This window comes from Schistocerca piceifrons, chromosome 10 (assembly GCF_021461385.2).
Source record: "Schistocerca piceifrons isolate TAMUIC-IGC-003096 chromosome 10, iqSchPice1.1, whole genome shotgun sequence".
In the NCBI taxonomy this organism is placed as follows: Eukaryota; Metazoa; Arthropoda; class Insecta; order Orthoptera; family Acrididae; genus Schistocerca; species Schistocerca piceifrons.
In genome coordinates, this window is record NC_060147.1 from 117,624,689 (window position 1) to 117,641,656 (window position 16,968).

The window sequence follows — 16,968 nt, forward strand, 5'->3', positions numbered from 1 at the left end:
TCATATTGGGACAGTGAAAGGAACTGGATGTCATACCATGTCTTTGGCATCAACGTCAGCACCCGTGTCCAGGAGCAGTTCAACAATGTCTGTGTGGCCCTCCTGGGCTGCTACGTGCAGAGGGGTTCGGTCGACCTTGGTCCGCGCATCCCGTGATATTCCTGCTCGCAACAGCAATTCGCATGTCTCCAGGTGGCCATTGGCTGCTGCTGCGTGTAGTGGGCTTGTCCCCAGCTGAAAATATGCCTAATTGTTTCTAACAAATATTGGAGCAGAACAACAAAGTAGGCATGTTAACTACATTAATAACAGATTTGCACAATGGATTCATGCCCGAGTACACAGAAAATAACTATGCAGTATACTATCTTTCATGTGTAGATGGAAAAGGTGTCTGCCAAGATGTTGTGATTCATTCCAGTAGATTATAATCACACACACACACACACACACACACACACACACACACACACACACACACGGTATAAGTCTAAAGTTCTTCTTTCTTTTTTCCTTAAATAAAGGTTCTTGGATGATAAAGTCACTGTAATAATTATTATTTCAATGATTTCAAAACATCTTTTTATGATGATTTAAGACTCTGAATAACTTTTTCAGTGTCTTAAGTTTTCTTGTCCTTCACTGTCTTGCTGACTACCAAATTTCTTAAAGAGAGAAAAGAGAAATACAAAAAACTATGGAGGCACATAATGCATATTACATTGGGCAAACACTTTCATCTACCACATCTGTTCATGCCAACTTTACATCATTCTCTGTTTTCAGCTCCTGAACATTCATTCTTAAAACATTAAAGTTTTTCAACAAAAATGTGTGTTAGCAATCAAAATCAAATATAATCACATTTTATTATGACAACAGAAATTCCAGGATGAAAGTAACAAACAAAACATGAGTGCGCACTCTCACACCCGCTGGAAAAACATATAGAACTTTGGCTTTATGTATAGATGGTGTTGAAGTCATTAACGGCAGTATCTTCACATTAGAGAAGAAAATAGGCCATGCCCTTTTCAAAACAACCATTACAGCATTTGCCAAAACTGATTTATGTAAATGAAAGAAAATATCAATTTGGCCAACCAAACAGGGATCTGAACTGCCATCATTCGAATCAGTGAGTTACAACAATGAAGCTGTGTATTTGGGAGTCTGTGTGAGAGTATGTTTCCATCAAGACCATAAAAATAGCATATATTTTAAAGTTAGGGTGACCTTTTTTTCATTTTTTTGGTGTCATTATACATCCTCCACTATCTATCTGCAAGGAGTAATTGGTTCTCATTTGGTTTTGTTTGTTAGCTGAAAAATAATTATCTCCCTGCTATAAAATTTTAAGTACCTAGCCAGAGAAACTTCTAAGGCAATAAATCTTAAATATTTGGAGTAAGAGACATAATGTAATGACTGACTAATGGACTTTCATCATTTCTATATACTTCTCAGTTCACAATAAAGGTCTTCATAAATAATAAACTCCATGTTCACTGATCTTTGCCTTTTATGGGGATTAATTGAATACTGAGCACACTGGTGGATGACTGCTTGAAACCTAGCAGACTAAAACAGTTACAGATGATTCAAAATATCAATTTGTTGCCATACAGTTCGTTCAAACCATAATTCAGACTAGAGACATCACAAAGGCTTATTTCAAGCCTTAACAACTTCCAGTCCAGTGGTAGCAAGAGCTATGCACACTCCAAATCAGTTCATGGCAATTGCACACAGAGCACTACTGGCTACTGTTGACAATATATATACTTCCCACAATGCCTAATTTCATGATTTTGTACATTGTCTAAGCCAAAGAATGCTTACACCAATATTTCAAACAAATATTTAAATAGGCTGATTTCATACAGTTTATGGTCATGAATTTAGACAGTAGCATAACATAATTAACATACATTTCTTTGTGGGTCTCAGTAATGTGCATGCCTTTCTAAATATTGTTAAATCAGGTCTCACTTCTTTGGTGTGGAACTCAAACAGTGATCTTTATTGTACTTCCTTACACTAAAATTACTTTCAAAATATTGCAGTCATAAAACTTAGTATTTTAAGTCAGTAAAGGCCAACAAAAGTTTATTAGCAGAATCAAAATTTTTAGAGCACATGGTACTAAGAAGTTTTAAATGTGTTCTTCTCTAAAATAAGTACTTCCCAGCAAAACTAACAAGGAGGGATCCCTAGTGGTGGGATCGACTTTTTGTAACCATCTATCTAGTGATGTAGGTTGAGATCCCAGCCATAACGCTTTGCAGCCATTCATCCTGGTAAGACCTCATTATTGCCAGAAAAAAAAAAAGAAAAAGAAAAAGAAAAAGAAAAAAAAAATAAAGAAAGAAAAAAAAAACTGGAAGTTTACGTGACACTCAACAACATTAAAATAGTAGAATCATATTGACTGATTGTGTGGTGTAATGGATAAGCTAAGTACAGATCATTATTTTTATTCAATTAATTTGTTTAAACATAATTTTTTATTTCTACTCCTTTGTCACATCATTTTAATCACCTTATCAACTTCTTCATTCACTCCCATTTTTCTTCCTATCATTCTTTTTCTGCTTGAAATCTTTTTTCGTGTTATTTTACTTAATATTATCTATTAATTTCAATTCAATACAGGGTGTGAGAGCTGGGATCTTAACCTACATCACCATGTAGACGGTTCTAAAAAAGCTGATCCCACCGGTGAAGACCTCTCCTTGCAAGTACAGACTATGAATCAGCGAAATGTGAATTAATTTTGATATTTACTGGGTAACTGTTCAAAGGTAAATTACAACAGGATGAAAGCTAATATTTATTCACTCTAAGAGTAATACATGAGTAAGTGGAAAGGCTCCACTCCACTACATTTCAGAATGTGTTGACATTGGTCACTCCACATATATTTGATGCACTTACACTGAGCCAGTCAAGCCACGCGGGTACACATTCAGCCCAATTACCTCAAGCACTCTCTCATTCCCTGTCCCACCCATACAGCCAGTACACGACACGAGAGACTCACCCAATCGGTGGCGAAGGGCGCGCCACGGCTCATGAGCAGCCGCACCTCGTCTGTGTCACCGAGCTCGGCACTCGTCAGCAGCCGCTTGCCTAGCTCGATCAGATTGTTGTTGGCGCGCTGTACAATCGCCTCACTGCCAGTGAAGCCTGCCAGCATGCTGGCCTGCAACAGCATTCCCATTTCCTAGTTTCAAAAATAGCAGTTCCAGTCAGTCACATAGTGCTGTACAGAAATGTTGGTATAATTTCAGCAAAATTGCAAGTAGAGAGAACAGCTTGTCAGTATGTACCGCTGAGTGACAAAATTTTGAGAACTTATCAATAACATCTATTTAACCAAAACAGTAGTAACAATGGGACCTCATTTATCGAGACTAGGTGGGACCGTGGGTAATCAGGATTACTGGAAATCTGGATCCAGAAATTCTAAAACCAATCATAATATATTGAAATAATCAGCAACCATTTGCATAAAAGAAATTTAATTTCCTTAGCCAGTTTGAGGCACTCGGCATCCTTCTTCAGAAGGTTACAACTGCAGCATTATTTGTGAGTGTCGACAACAAGATGTGTGCAGCATATTGCTGTGGGCACGTGGTGTATAGTGCCCATACAAATTGGTATAAAGAAGCCAAGCAACAAGTACAGACATCGTGCCAGAACTGGAGCTAATCTGCTAACGATATGCGTGTCATTAGCTGATTAGCTCCAGCACTGGTGTGATGAAAAATGGAATAAATAGTGCAATTAGAAATACGGGAAAGTTGGAAAGGAGGGGTAACCAGAGAGAAATGAAAGAGTGAGAAAGATAAACATAACAAATAACAAGTATTATGCAGTGAATAATTGTGTAAATAATTAAATTCTGGACACAAGAAAAAAATCTACAACTGAAGAAAAAAGTTTCCACTGAAAATGTAAACACTGTTTGTGAAGCTCGCATTGTATGAGCAAATAGAGAATGCATCAAAATGGATGGCAGAATACGAGGATAAGTTGAAGACCAAAATGTATATACTGGCCAACCACTTTGTCTCCATGCAATTTTACAGTTTCCTTGGTCAAATTTTCCTTGTAGTTCAATATAATTTCACAGATTCTATTCTAACAGGATCAGTTCTAGTATTATATTTAAATGCTCCATCTCTTTGTAAAGTCTTGTCACAGTGGGTGCCGTGTATAGTGTCATTTGAAAAACTGATTCATGATTGATGCAGATCATCAGATACAAATATTCTTTTAGATAAGGCTGCTACTGCAAATGATTTCATGTAAGTCTTTGTTGCCTTCTATTTCACTTTTTTTTTATATTGACACATGGTTCATCATCTTCTTGCCTAAACTTCATCATGCTTTGCATACTAGTCCTATATCTAAAAAAACAGTAAGAAAAAATGCATACAAGGATCAAATTGTAAAAAAAAATGCAATCCATCAGTACATTAGAAAAATCATTACATGCACCAATATTGCATTGACATAGAGGAACAACAACTACATTTTTTTATTTACAAGGCTTTTTCTCCACGTCTTCGCCTGTGTATGTGTTCAACACATATTAAATACACCTCCTCCTCTCCCCCTCTGTGTTCACCCCTTCCTCCCTCTAAGTGTCCATGCATGCTCTCTCTCTCTCTCTCTCTCTCTCTCTCTCTCTCTCTCTCTCCTTTTCCACCTCCCCCTCTCTTTGTCCTTTCCCTCCTTCCCCTTGCTCTGTCCATTCCCTCCTCTATCCCTACCAACTTGTATTCACTTGTCCCACATGTACAGGCCACCATGTACAGCAGATAGATTAGCAGGCCAATACTACTCCAACACAACACCCCTGTTATAAAAACAAAGATGAGGTGACTTACCGAACAAAAGCGCTGGCAGGTCGATAGACACACAAACAAACACAAACATACACACAAAATTCAAGCTTTCGCAACAAACTGTTGCCTCATCAGGAAAGAGGGAAGGAGAGGGGAAGACGAGAGGAAGTGGGTTTTAAGGGAGAGGGTAAGGAGTCATTCCAATCCCGGGAGCGGAAAGACTTACCTTAGGGGGGAAAAAAGGACAGGTATACACTCGCACACACGCACATATCCATCCACACATACAGACACAAGCAGACATATATATATAAGCAACAGTACCTCCATTATGACAGCTGCCACCCATTCCACATCAAACGGTCCCTTCCCTACAGCCTAGGTCTTCGTGGCAAACGAATCTGCTCCAGTCCGGAATCCCTCAACCATTACACCAACAACCTGACAACAGCTTTTGCATCCCGCAACTACCCTCCCGACCTGGTACAGAAGCAAATAACCAGAGCCACTTACTCATCCTCTCAAACCCAGAACCTCCCACAGAAGAAACACAAAAGTGCCCCACTTGTGACAGGATACTTTCCGGGACTGGATCAGACTCTGAATGTGGCTCTCCAGCAGGGATACGACTTCCTCAAATCCTGCCCTGAAATGAGATCCATCCTTCATGAAATCCTCCCCACTCCACCAAGAGTGTCTTTCCGCCGTCCACCTAACCTTCGTAACCTGTTAGTTCATCCCTATGAAATCCCCAAACCACCTTCCCTACCCTCTGGCTCCTACCCTTGTAACTGCCCCCGGTGTAAAACCTGTCCCATGCACCCTCCCACCACCACCTACTCCAGTCCTGTAACCCTGAAGGTGTACACGATCAAAGGCAGAGCCACGTGTGAAAGCACCCATGTGATTTACCAACTGACCTGCCTACACTGTGACACATTCTATGTGGGAATGTCCATTCGCATGAATGGACACAGGCAGACAGTGTTTGTTGGTAATGAGGATCACCCTGTGGCTAAACATGCCTTGGTGCACGGCCAGCACATCTTGGCACAGTGTTACACCGTCCGGGTTATCTGGATACTTCCCACTAACACCAACCTATCCGAACTCCAGAGATGGGAACTTGCTCTTCAATATATCCTCTCTTCCCGTTATCCACCAGGCCTCAATCTCCACTAATTTCAAGTTGCCGCCACTCATACCTCACCTGTCATTCAACAACATCTTTGCCTCTGCACTTCCGCCTCGACTGACATCTCTGCCCAAACTCTTTGCCTCTGTATATGTCTGCTTGTGTCTGTATATGTGTGGATGGATATGTGTGTGTGTGTGCGCGCGCGAGTGTATACCCATCATTTTTTCCCCCTAAGGTAAGTCTTTCCACTCCCGGGATTGGAATTAGTCCTTACCCTCTCCCTTAAAACCCAAATCCTTTCGTCTTTCCCTCTCCTTCCCTCTTTCCTGATGAAGCTACCGTTAGTTGCGAAAGCTAGTAAAATTGTGTGTATGTTTGTGTGTGTATCGACGTGCCAGCGCTTTCGTTTGGTAAGTCACATCATCTTTATATATATATATATATATATATATATATATATATATATATATATAAATAATAGAGGGAAATATTCCACGTGGGAAAAATATATCTAAAAAGAAAGATGATGAAACTTACCAAACAAAAGCGCTGGCAGGTCGATAGACACACAAACAAACACAAACATACACACAAAATTCTAGCTTTCGCAACCAATGGTTGCCTCGTCAGGAAAGAGGGAAGGAGAAGGAAAGACAAAAGGATATGGGTTTTAAGGGAGAGGGTAAGGAGTCATTCCAATCCCGGGAGCGGAAAGACTTACCTTAGGGGGAAAAAAGGACAGGTATACACTCGCACACACACACATATCCATCCACACATACACAGACACAAGCAGACATTTTCTGCTTGTGTCTGTGTATGTGTGGATGGATATGTGTGTGTGTGCGAGTGTATACCTGTCCTTTTTTCCCCCTAAGGTAAGTCTTTCCGCTCCCGGGATTGGAATGACTCCTTACCCTCTCCCTTAAAACCCATATCCTTTTGTCTTTCCTTCTCCTTCCCTCTTTCCTGACGAGGCAACCATTGGTTGCGAAAGCTAGAATTTTGTGTGTATGTTTGTGTTTGTTTGTGTGTCTATCGACCTGCCAGCGCTTTTGTTTGGTAAGTTTCATCATCTTTCTTTTTATATATATATATATATATATATATATATATATATATATATATATATATATATATATATATATATATATATATATATATATATAATGGAAGGAAACATTCCACGTGGGAAAAATTATATATAAAAACACCCCTCTCCTTCCCTCTTTCCTGATGAGGCAACAGTTTGTTGCGAAAGCTTGAATTTTGTGTGTATGTTTGTGTGTCTATCGACCTGCCAGCGCTTTTGTTCGGTAAGTCACCTCATCTTTGTTTTTTTTAATATATATATATATATATATATATACATATAACAGAAGATTAATTTCCTGTCACAGTTGCATAGATATTCTCTAATGACAACTTGTTTGGAATGAGTCCCTTTATTTCTGAACCACTGCCTGTATCTTTATCATGTAACATCATGTAAAGTAATTCCATTGCAGTTTATACAATTTTTGTTCTGTTTTTACAGTATACATTCAAACTGTCTGTCCCTGGCAGTATCGACTCCCATACATTATACATTTACTAAGTTGATGTAGTGCATGGAAGTTCATTGTGCCATGGACACACTTAAAATGTATCCTGTAAGAACAGAACAAAACTTTTACATACAAGGGGTGATAAAAAAAATGGTATGCCAACCAGGCAAAATCAACGTGAGCACTGAGGCAACGATCCCACCAATGCACCACGTTGAAGATACCTGTTTGGTGAAATACTGTGTCCTATTGCATTAAAAAGTCTATTATACTGCCTGCTGCATGAAAAAGACCATTACTGCCTGCTGCACACTCTCATCCTATGGGAATCATCAACCCTTCCAAGACTTTTTTAAGGCGTCAAAGGTATGATAATCACATGGGGAGAGATCAGGACTATGAGCAAGTGCTCAAGTGTTTCCCACTTGACTCGGGGTATCTTCTGCATTGTGACATTTGTGATATGGGGAAGTGTGTTATGATGAAGCAGCAGCACCCCCTGTCACACCATTCCACAATGATGGTTTTCAGCAGACATGCGGCCCCACTCACACTCTTCATTCTCCGACGGATGTCTACGGGTGTTTGTCCTTTGGCAGCCAAGAAAAGAATAATGGCATATTGGTCCTGTTTGGGAAGATTTGGTTATAACATTGCCACAGCAATGCACTAAAATAGAAACTTTTTGATCGCCCTTTATATTACACTAGAATTATTTTACAGTCACACAATAAACACACAGGCAATGGTTCAAAAATGAATGGACTCATTCAAAGCTAGTCACCATTAAGGAATATTACGCAATTGTGAGAGAAATCTAAATAAATAATAAAATCATTAAGTCCCTGAGAAGCAGTAAATCTTCTGGTTATGATGTTGTTTCTGAGGAGAATTAAAATCTTATGCTGAATTGCTAAGGGAACTTTGAGCTATGTTTGGAATGAGTCTATGCTTCAATGCACAGTTCCTCACAACACTTTAATATGCAGTAACAGCAAAATTTAAAAATTAAGAGAAGCATATCACCATCAATTACAGAAACTATGTAAAACCTAAATCAAGTAGTCAGGATAGGGATCTCAAGCAATGTTCTCCCAAATACTAGGTCAATGTCTTAATCACTGCACCCTCTGATACAAGAAACCATTCACTGATCAAAACTCAACATAAAATGGCATTCACAATGCAGAACCCCAGGTCTTCTTCTCCGGGTTTTCCTGCTCTCAGCTCAGTTCTGTGTTTTAACTGGCCATCTATGTACCTCTTTCCGTTGTATTTGTATTGCCAGCCCATCTTTGGAATCTTTTGTTTCTTTCATATGTTCCAGATTTTCCTTCCACTTTTGTTTCTGTTCTTCTTTATTGTCATTTACTACAAAAATATTAATTTCTTATCTAATTTTTTCATTTGGATTTCTGTACCACTTTTTTCAGCAAATACTATGGACAGTAAGTCTCTCAAGCCACTTCCTGTCATTATTATGTCGACGCACCCTGAGGAAGACATTAGAAGCTGAAACCCACCTAATCATATAATGGTGTGTTCTAAATCACTGCCTTTGCTTCTTGCAACATCCACAGCCTTCAGATAAAGTGGCTGATTTTAGTGACACAACACCACCTTTGATCATGTTTTATGCATTTTTTCAGTGCTATTATATGAGACGTATGTATTATGTTGTACAAAGTTGGACGATAATTTAAGAACGGGAGGCACATTATTTCTGAATGAACTGACTGTTGGTGATTTGTGGCTTCTTCCAGGAGTCCATTTCACTATGGCTCATCAGTGAATTTCTTCCACTTTCCATAAAGCCACAGAATCTTATATCCAGAGAACGATAGCTTCAAGCACTCAAGGTCAGTCACTGAAATTGAGATCCTTTCCAATAATATTGTTTAAGCCAACATCATTTGCTTTGTGATAGGTGATCAGCTGAGGTACACCAACTGTTGACAAAAATTCAGAATCTGAATGTCTTCCTTCCTCATCAGTGATCTTGTCAGACTCTGCAGCTGTGTAGGGCATAACTACCACATCCCTCCATGGAATGGAAAGTATTCAACCCATCATTCATGCAGATGTTGAAATGTAACACTGGAAATCGGGATTATCAAAGATGAACTGGATGAATCCTTCAATGGTTATTTTAGGATGCTCAGGTTGTGTAATTGAGGACGTTTCAAATAGGGAAGCTTCTATATATGGAGCTGTGAATCCAACTGCACTAAGAGCCTTGATACGAATCTTTTGTACAGGAATGTACTGAGCCCAATTGACAGTGAAGACAGGAATTGTAGTAACACGGTTCATGTTTTCCGTCGCACTTCACTGTAGACCGGGAACTGTCTCACAGGCATGCCAAATGTGAACTGACCGGGCACGGCCCGTGCTGCCTGCATTGTTGTTGTTGTTCCGCTGGCAGAGGTCGCGGCCGAATTCTCGCGTGCCCTCTGGTGGACGGGACTCTACTTGCGGCAAGTACCATCCGTGACACGCCGTGCCGATGTGCGCCTCCCGCGATCTTTCTGGTGGCTACTGCAGGAATGACCGTGGACTTACTACAGAAATCATTGCATATGACAGAGCAACACAGTTTTTTCCATTTACCTAGAGTTCCTCGTTTGTTTTTCAAACTCAATGACTTAGAGAAAAGGAGCAATGATTCAGAGATCAAGGATTGAACATCTAAAAAGAAATCATCGGGGGGGGGGGGGGATACTGAGATGTGTCATAGACCTGTGTCCTCACAAAGTATATATGCAGCAGTGCGTATAATTCTTAGATGTTCGTCTCACAGTATCCTATAATCCGTACTTTTGGAACACAAGTCTGCTCCTTTTATGTCTGTCAACAATTATTTTTTCTTCACCATACCTCCAGAAGAGTCAGGCTTTTATGGTCCTTACATCTGACTCCCAGCCATTTGTGATTTGGTTCTTTAACTCCTGCAAAGTAAACTGGCAATCTGCTGATTGATTGATGTAGGAAGATACTATCTCCATTGTTTCATCTACACTACTGGCCGTTAAAATTGCTACACCAAGAAGAAATGCAGATGATAAACGGGTATTCATTGGACAAATATATTATACTAGAACTGACACGTGATTACATTTTCACGGAATCTGGGTGCATAGATCCTGAGAAAACGGAACCCAGAACAACCACCTCTGGATGTAATAATGGCCTTGCTACGCCTGGGCATTGAGTCAAACAGAGCTTGGATGGCGTGTACAAGTACAGCTGCACATGCAGCTTCAACACGATACCACAGTTCATCAAGAGTAGTGACTGGCGTATTGTGACGAGCCAGTTGCTCGGCCACCATTGATCAGACATTTTCAATTGGTGAGAGATCTGGAGAATGTGCTGGCCAGGGCAGCAGCTGAACATTTTCTGTATCCAGAAAGGCCCATACAGGACCTGCAGCATGCGGTCGTGCATTATCCTGCTGAAATGTAGGGTTTCGCAGGGATCGAATGAAGGGTAGAGCCACGGGTCGTAACACATCTGAAATGTAACGTCCACTGTTCAAAGTGCCATCAGTGCGAACAAGAGGTGACCGAGACGTGTAACCAATGGCACCCCGTACCATCACGCCAGGTGATAAGCCAGTATGGCGATGACGAATACACGCTTCCGATGTGAGTTCACTGCGATGTCGCCAAACACGGATGCGACCATCATGATGCTGTAAACAGAACCTGGATTCATCCAAAAAAATGACGTTTTGCCATTCGTGCACCCAGGTTCGTCGTTGAGTACACCACTGCAGGTGCTCCTGTCTGTGATGCAGCATCAAAGGTAACCGCAGCTGTGGTCTCCGAGCTGATAGTCCGTGCTGCTGCAAACATCATCGAACTGTTCGTGCAGATGGTTGTTGTCTTGCAAACTACCCCATCTGTTGACTCAGGGATCAAGACGTGGCTGCACGATCCGTTACAGCCATGCGGATAAGATGCCTGTCATCTCAACTGCTAGTGATACGAGGCCGTTGGGATCCAGCACGGTGTTCTGTATTGCCCTCCTGAACCCACCGATTCCATATTCTGCTAACAGTCATCGGATCTCGACCAATGCAAGCAGCAATGTCGCGATACGATAAATTGCGATTGTGATAGGCTACAATCCAGCCTTTGTCAAAGTCGGAAACATGATGGTACGCATTTCTCCTCCTTACACGAGGCATCACAACAACGATTCACCAGGCAACGCCAGTCAACTGCTGCTTGTGTATGAGAAATCGGTTGGAAACTTTCCTCATGTCAGCACGTTGCAAGTATTGCCACCAGTGCTAACCTAGTGTGAATGCTGTGAAAAGCTAATCATTTGCATATCACAGCATCTTCTTCCTGTCGGTTAAATTTTGCGTCTGTAGCACGTCATCTTCATGGTGTAGCAATTTTAATGGCCAGTAGTGTATGTGTGGGGATCCAGGAGTTCCTTGTTTTCCTCCACCTGTTAAAATCCCTCTGACAAAACCTACGATATTGAGCATCTTTAGCACAAAAGTCCTCATCACAGATATTTTCCAATACTTCACAAGGCCAGACATTACCTCACCTTTCAGCTACCTCACTAACAGAATCTCTTAATTCAAGTTTCATCACTTTATGAATAATATTTCATTTTGCATGGGGAAGTCTGCTAAGTTTCTCCCAATTACCATCAATTTCCTCACCATAATAAAAGCAGTGTTTATCAAAAATCAAAAACCTTCTTGCATGACTGAAGATTCGATCTTAACGGTGCAGGGAATTTTATCAACAATGATCTAATCATTTTTAGTTTATTTTACTTCCTTTGACAAGCACTGGAACTTCAACTTCAGCCATACCAGTCAATAATTTATGATGTGCTGCTATTTTTCTATCATTACTGGATTGTAGTAGCATTTCCAGGCCTGTCTCTTTCGCTTTAACCACATCACCATTTGCCAATTTGGCATCGCCTATAAACCATACCTCCGTTCAATCTGGAGCACAAATTTTAAATGCACTGACTGCACAACAAGGAAATGAGAATTTTGCAAGACACTAAAGAATTTTGAACAAGTCCCTCACATAACACAGGAAGATTAGCCACGGGTCACGATGGAAACAAAAACAATGGAACAGAGGGCATGGCAGCCTTGGCTGTTTATGACATGTCAATTGATGTGTTCTACAGATACCTCTACACCTGAAGTTGGGACAGATATATGTCTTCCTATTGGGATTTTCATTTCATTGAATAATTTTGACTCACAAAAAATGACAAAATGGAATTACTTCAGCTTTCAAGTATATGAACGCTTAATAGTGACCAAAACTGAAAAACTAGATCCTTTCCTAACATGAAATTTCATGAATGAGATTTTCACTCTGCAGCGGAGTGTGCACTGATATGAAACTTCCTGGCAGATTAAAACTGTGTGCCCAACCGAGACTCGAACTCGGGACCTTTGCCTTTTGCGGGCAAGTGCTCTACCAACTGAGCTACCCAAGCACGACTCACGCCCGGTACTCACAGCTTTACTTCTGCCAGTACTTCGTCTCCTACCTTCCAAACTTTACAGAAGCTCTCCTGCGAACCTTGCAGAAATAGCACTCCTTTCTTTCTGTGTTTGCGTGAGTGTGTGTACATGTGCATACGTGTGCCTATTGTTGACGGAGGCCTTAATGGACGAAAGCTATAATTGTGAGAGACTTTTTGTTGTGCCTATCTGCGGCTCAGCATCTCCGCTATATGATGAGTAGCAACTTTCCTTCTCATAATATTGTTACATTCCATCCTGGGTTTTCCATTCTCTGATTTATCTGGAGTAGCCGTTTTTGAGTTACAGGCACTGGAGCCAACTTCTTAGCTAAGTTTATAAAAATGTCCGAACTCTGATAACTGACTGCAGTCAAATGGCTGCACCAATTTTGACATTTAAGCAGGTCAATCAACACAAAATTTATTGCTCATTTTCAGTAGGATGCATAGTTTCCAAGTAATAGACAAAAATCTGAAAAAAGAGGCAAAACTTCATGGTATTTTTGCCACAAAATGTTATTACAAGTGTTTTCAAGGTTGAAAACTTGGACTCTGAAAATTATCAACTATGTTACAACATCAGATAAAAAATAAAAAGGGGTATTTTTTGTGACACCATTACTAAACTACAAAGCCAAACCTTAAAAAATGTAACTATAACCATCAATATTTAAAGGAATGAAGGTGACATTTTCTCAGTCAGTTTGTAACGCTTACTTGAATCCATTCTTAGTTACACAATTAGTTTCAGCTTAAAAAGCAACTCTCAGGCATTTTTCACATCACTGTCATCTTGCTCTAAGTAAACACTCAAAAATGGTTTTTTAACCCAAAAATAGTTGTGTAATTAAGAAGAGGCCTAAGTGGAAATATGTCACCATTGCTGAACAAATTTATGGTTGTGGTTTCTGCTATGAAGAAGATGTACTTACAGGAATGATGATGCCAGGTTCATTTGTTGACTCGTCTGTTACTGTCACGTGTTGCATTTTGTGATGTTGATATTCCAAATACCTGAAAACCATCTGTTAATGAGTCACCAAGAACCTCACAAACTATAAGTGACATTATTACACAGAAATCACAACAACAACTGTCTGCAATAACATTTTTCTTATGATCTGCTCTTCATTTTTACTATGAGCATAACTCAGAGCTAGAAAAACATGCACAGGTATAATACATATGTATAGCTTGCCTGCAAAAGAAGTGTGTGCCACTTCTCTTTTACAAATTCCTGTTTTCAGTTGTTTACCTTCAGTACCCACTTAACAATAAAGTATACAGTATGGCAGACTAGGTGTCTTGCAGCAAGAAGGAAGAGAAATATTCTAGGTTTTAAAAAATGTGGGTGGGGTGGGAAGAGAAGAGCATCTTGTACATTTGGTACCAAGTTAATGATGTGACACCTTTTCAGTTTTCTGAGGACAGTATTTTTTATTAACATTTCACCTGGCATTTTGGGGAGAATATCAAGAGGTAGACATTTTCTGTCAACATATATCATTTCAGGTAATGGTGTAGAAGGACAACAAGAATTATAGAGGGTGAGTTAAGTAATGGTTTGCATCTGCATCTATACTCTGCAAACCACCATGAACTGCACCACAGTGGGTACATCCCATTGTGCCAGTTACTAGGATTTCTTCTTGTCCCATTCACGTATGGAGCGTGAGAAGAATGATTGTTTGACTGCCTCTGTGCATGCAGTAATTATTCTAACCCTATCCTCACAATCGCTCTGTGAGCGATATGTAGGGGGTTGTAGTATATCCCTAAAGCAATCATTTAAAGCTAGTTCTTGAAACTTCGTTAATGGACTTTCTCAGTATAGTTTACATCTATCTTTAAGATTCTTCCAGTTCAGTTCCTTCAGTATCTGTGTGACACTCACCCATGGCTTAAATAAACCTGTGACCACTTATCCTACTCTTCTCCATGTACATACAGTATCTGCTGTTAGTCCTATCTGGTACGGGTCACACACACTTGAGCAATATTCTAGAACCAGTCACGAGAGTGATTCATAAGCAATCTCCTTTGTAGACTGATTGCAGTTCCCCATTATTCTACCAATAAACTGAAGTCTACCATCTGCTTTACCCATGATTGAACCTAGGTGATCATTCCATTTCATATCCCTAAACAGTGCTACACCCAGGTATTTGTATGAGTTGGCCAATTCCATCGGTGACTCATTGATATTATAGTCATAGGATACCATGTTTTTCGTTTTGTAAAGTGCAAAATTTTACATTTCTGAACATTCAGAGCAAGTTGCCAATCCCTGCACCATGTTGAAATCTTGACAACATCTGATTGTATATTTATTTTCTTTGAGATAGTACTTCGTTATAGATAACTGCATCACCTGCAAAATGCCTCTTAATGTTGTCTGCAAGCTCATTAAAATACAACATTCTGACACTAATACTTATTTCATTCATCTTTTCAGTGGTACAAGAATTAAACTGGGCAAATCTCCTGGGTTTTCCTTTGTAAACAAATATTTGAAAATGGAGTTATGCATTTCAGCTTTTGCTTTGCTAACCTCAATTTCAGTTCCTGCCTCATTCTTTCATTCATTCAATCAACCATTCTTTCATTTAGCTTCAGTATTCATTTAACAATATAGTATACAGAGTTACAACCTAGGTGTCTTGCAGTCAGAAGTAAGAAAAATAATCTAGATTCCTTTTTAAATGTTGGGAGGTTTCACGTTAATAATGACACCTTTTCAGTACTCTACAGGAAATATTTTTTACTAATATTTCACTGGCATTTTGGGGAAAATAACAGGAAGTAGATACTTTCTGTCAGCATATATCATTTCAGTTAATGGTGTAGAGGCACAACAAGAATAATAGAGAGTAAATTTAACTAAGAGGGGCAAACTTAAGGAATCATATCTAACAAGAGAACCCAAACAGCTCAAGGCAATTCACATCTGCAAATTTTCAGTGAACCTGTAATGCCGTGCTCCCTCCCCTCTCCCCCCTTCCCCTTCCCCCAAGTAAAAGGAATATCAGAGAGGTCTAAGTACAACCAGGTAAAATATGCAAGAGGAACTTCTTGTGCTCCAAACTGCACATCAAGAAGAATGACAAACAGTTTTTGTGGAATAGTAATAGACAAGTGGATGAGAAAATAATCATTTGTGACAAGGTTGTCAAAACTACCAGTGACACTCCCTGAAGCGCAAGAAGTAGAATGGTCAATCAGAATCACAGGTACATCTGTCCACAGAGGTGTAGAACGTGCAAAAACACGATGAGATAAGTTCCAGGCCCTTTAGGTTAACCAATATTGTGTTGATCAGCTCTTTGAATGCTGTGCCACAACGGTCGATTGGCAAACACACTGTCATAATGACAGCAGAAAGTATGTTAAGCTTCATAAAACAGCTAGGACCAGTTTTAATGTTATGCAAGCTTAAATGGAGAATCATTGCTTGTGGAGACTTTAGTGAAGCACTTCTATCAGATAGTGCTCGTCAAAGAACCTAGAGTTGTCAATGTTCAGCTGCAGTAAAATCTCCTATGAAGATTCAGGTACATAGCACAACAAACACTGAAAATTTGTTTTCAGACACAATAACCTGCAGCAATTTTGTTGTAAAACCAATAGTCAACAGTTTATCTGACTATAAAGGCCAAATGTTAACTGCAAAATATAGTATAGATTGTAAAAGAGAAGTAGTGTGTTGTAGACTCAAGCAATGAATGCACTGTGGTATTCAGAAAGAAACTGTAGAAGATTGTTGGGGACAAATTTATATAGATGAAGTTAGAAAATTTTGCCCTTTCTTAAACATATTCCTGTAGCATTTTGAGTCTTGTTTTCCCCAACAACAAATGTCTACATCCACACAATTACTCTGTATTTCCCAATTAAGCACCCGGCAATG

The 16,968-nt window shown here is 39.8% G+C and overlaps 1 protein-coding gene across 6 annotated transcripts in view; it reads right to left on the bottom strand.

Moving 5' to 3' along the window:
• LOC124718910 (GA-binding protein subunit beta-1-like) overlaps positions 1-16,968 on the bottom strand; it is a 93,985-nt gene that overhangs the window by 51,748 nt on the left and 25,269 nt on the right. For 4 of the 6 annotated variants that reach the window (XM_047244560.1, XM_047244564.1, XM_047244562.1 and 1 more), the window contains 3 exons: positions 13,994-14,075; positions 3,044-3,226; positions 37-234 (listed from right to left, as the gene is read on the bottom strand). In XM_047244560.1, coding sequence (XP_047100516.1) covers positions 37-234; positions 3,044-3,226; positions 13,994-14,075 — 463 coding nt within the window. The remainder of the gene's footprint in view (positions 1-36; positions 235-3,043; positions 3,227-13,993; positions 14,076-16,968) is intronic. The other 2 variants (XM_047244563.1, XM_047244565.1) reach the window with 1 other exon arrangement.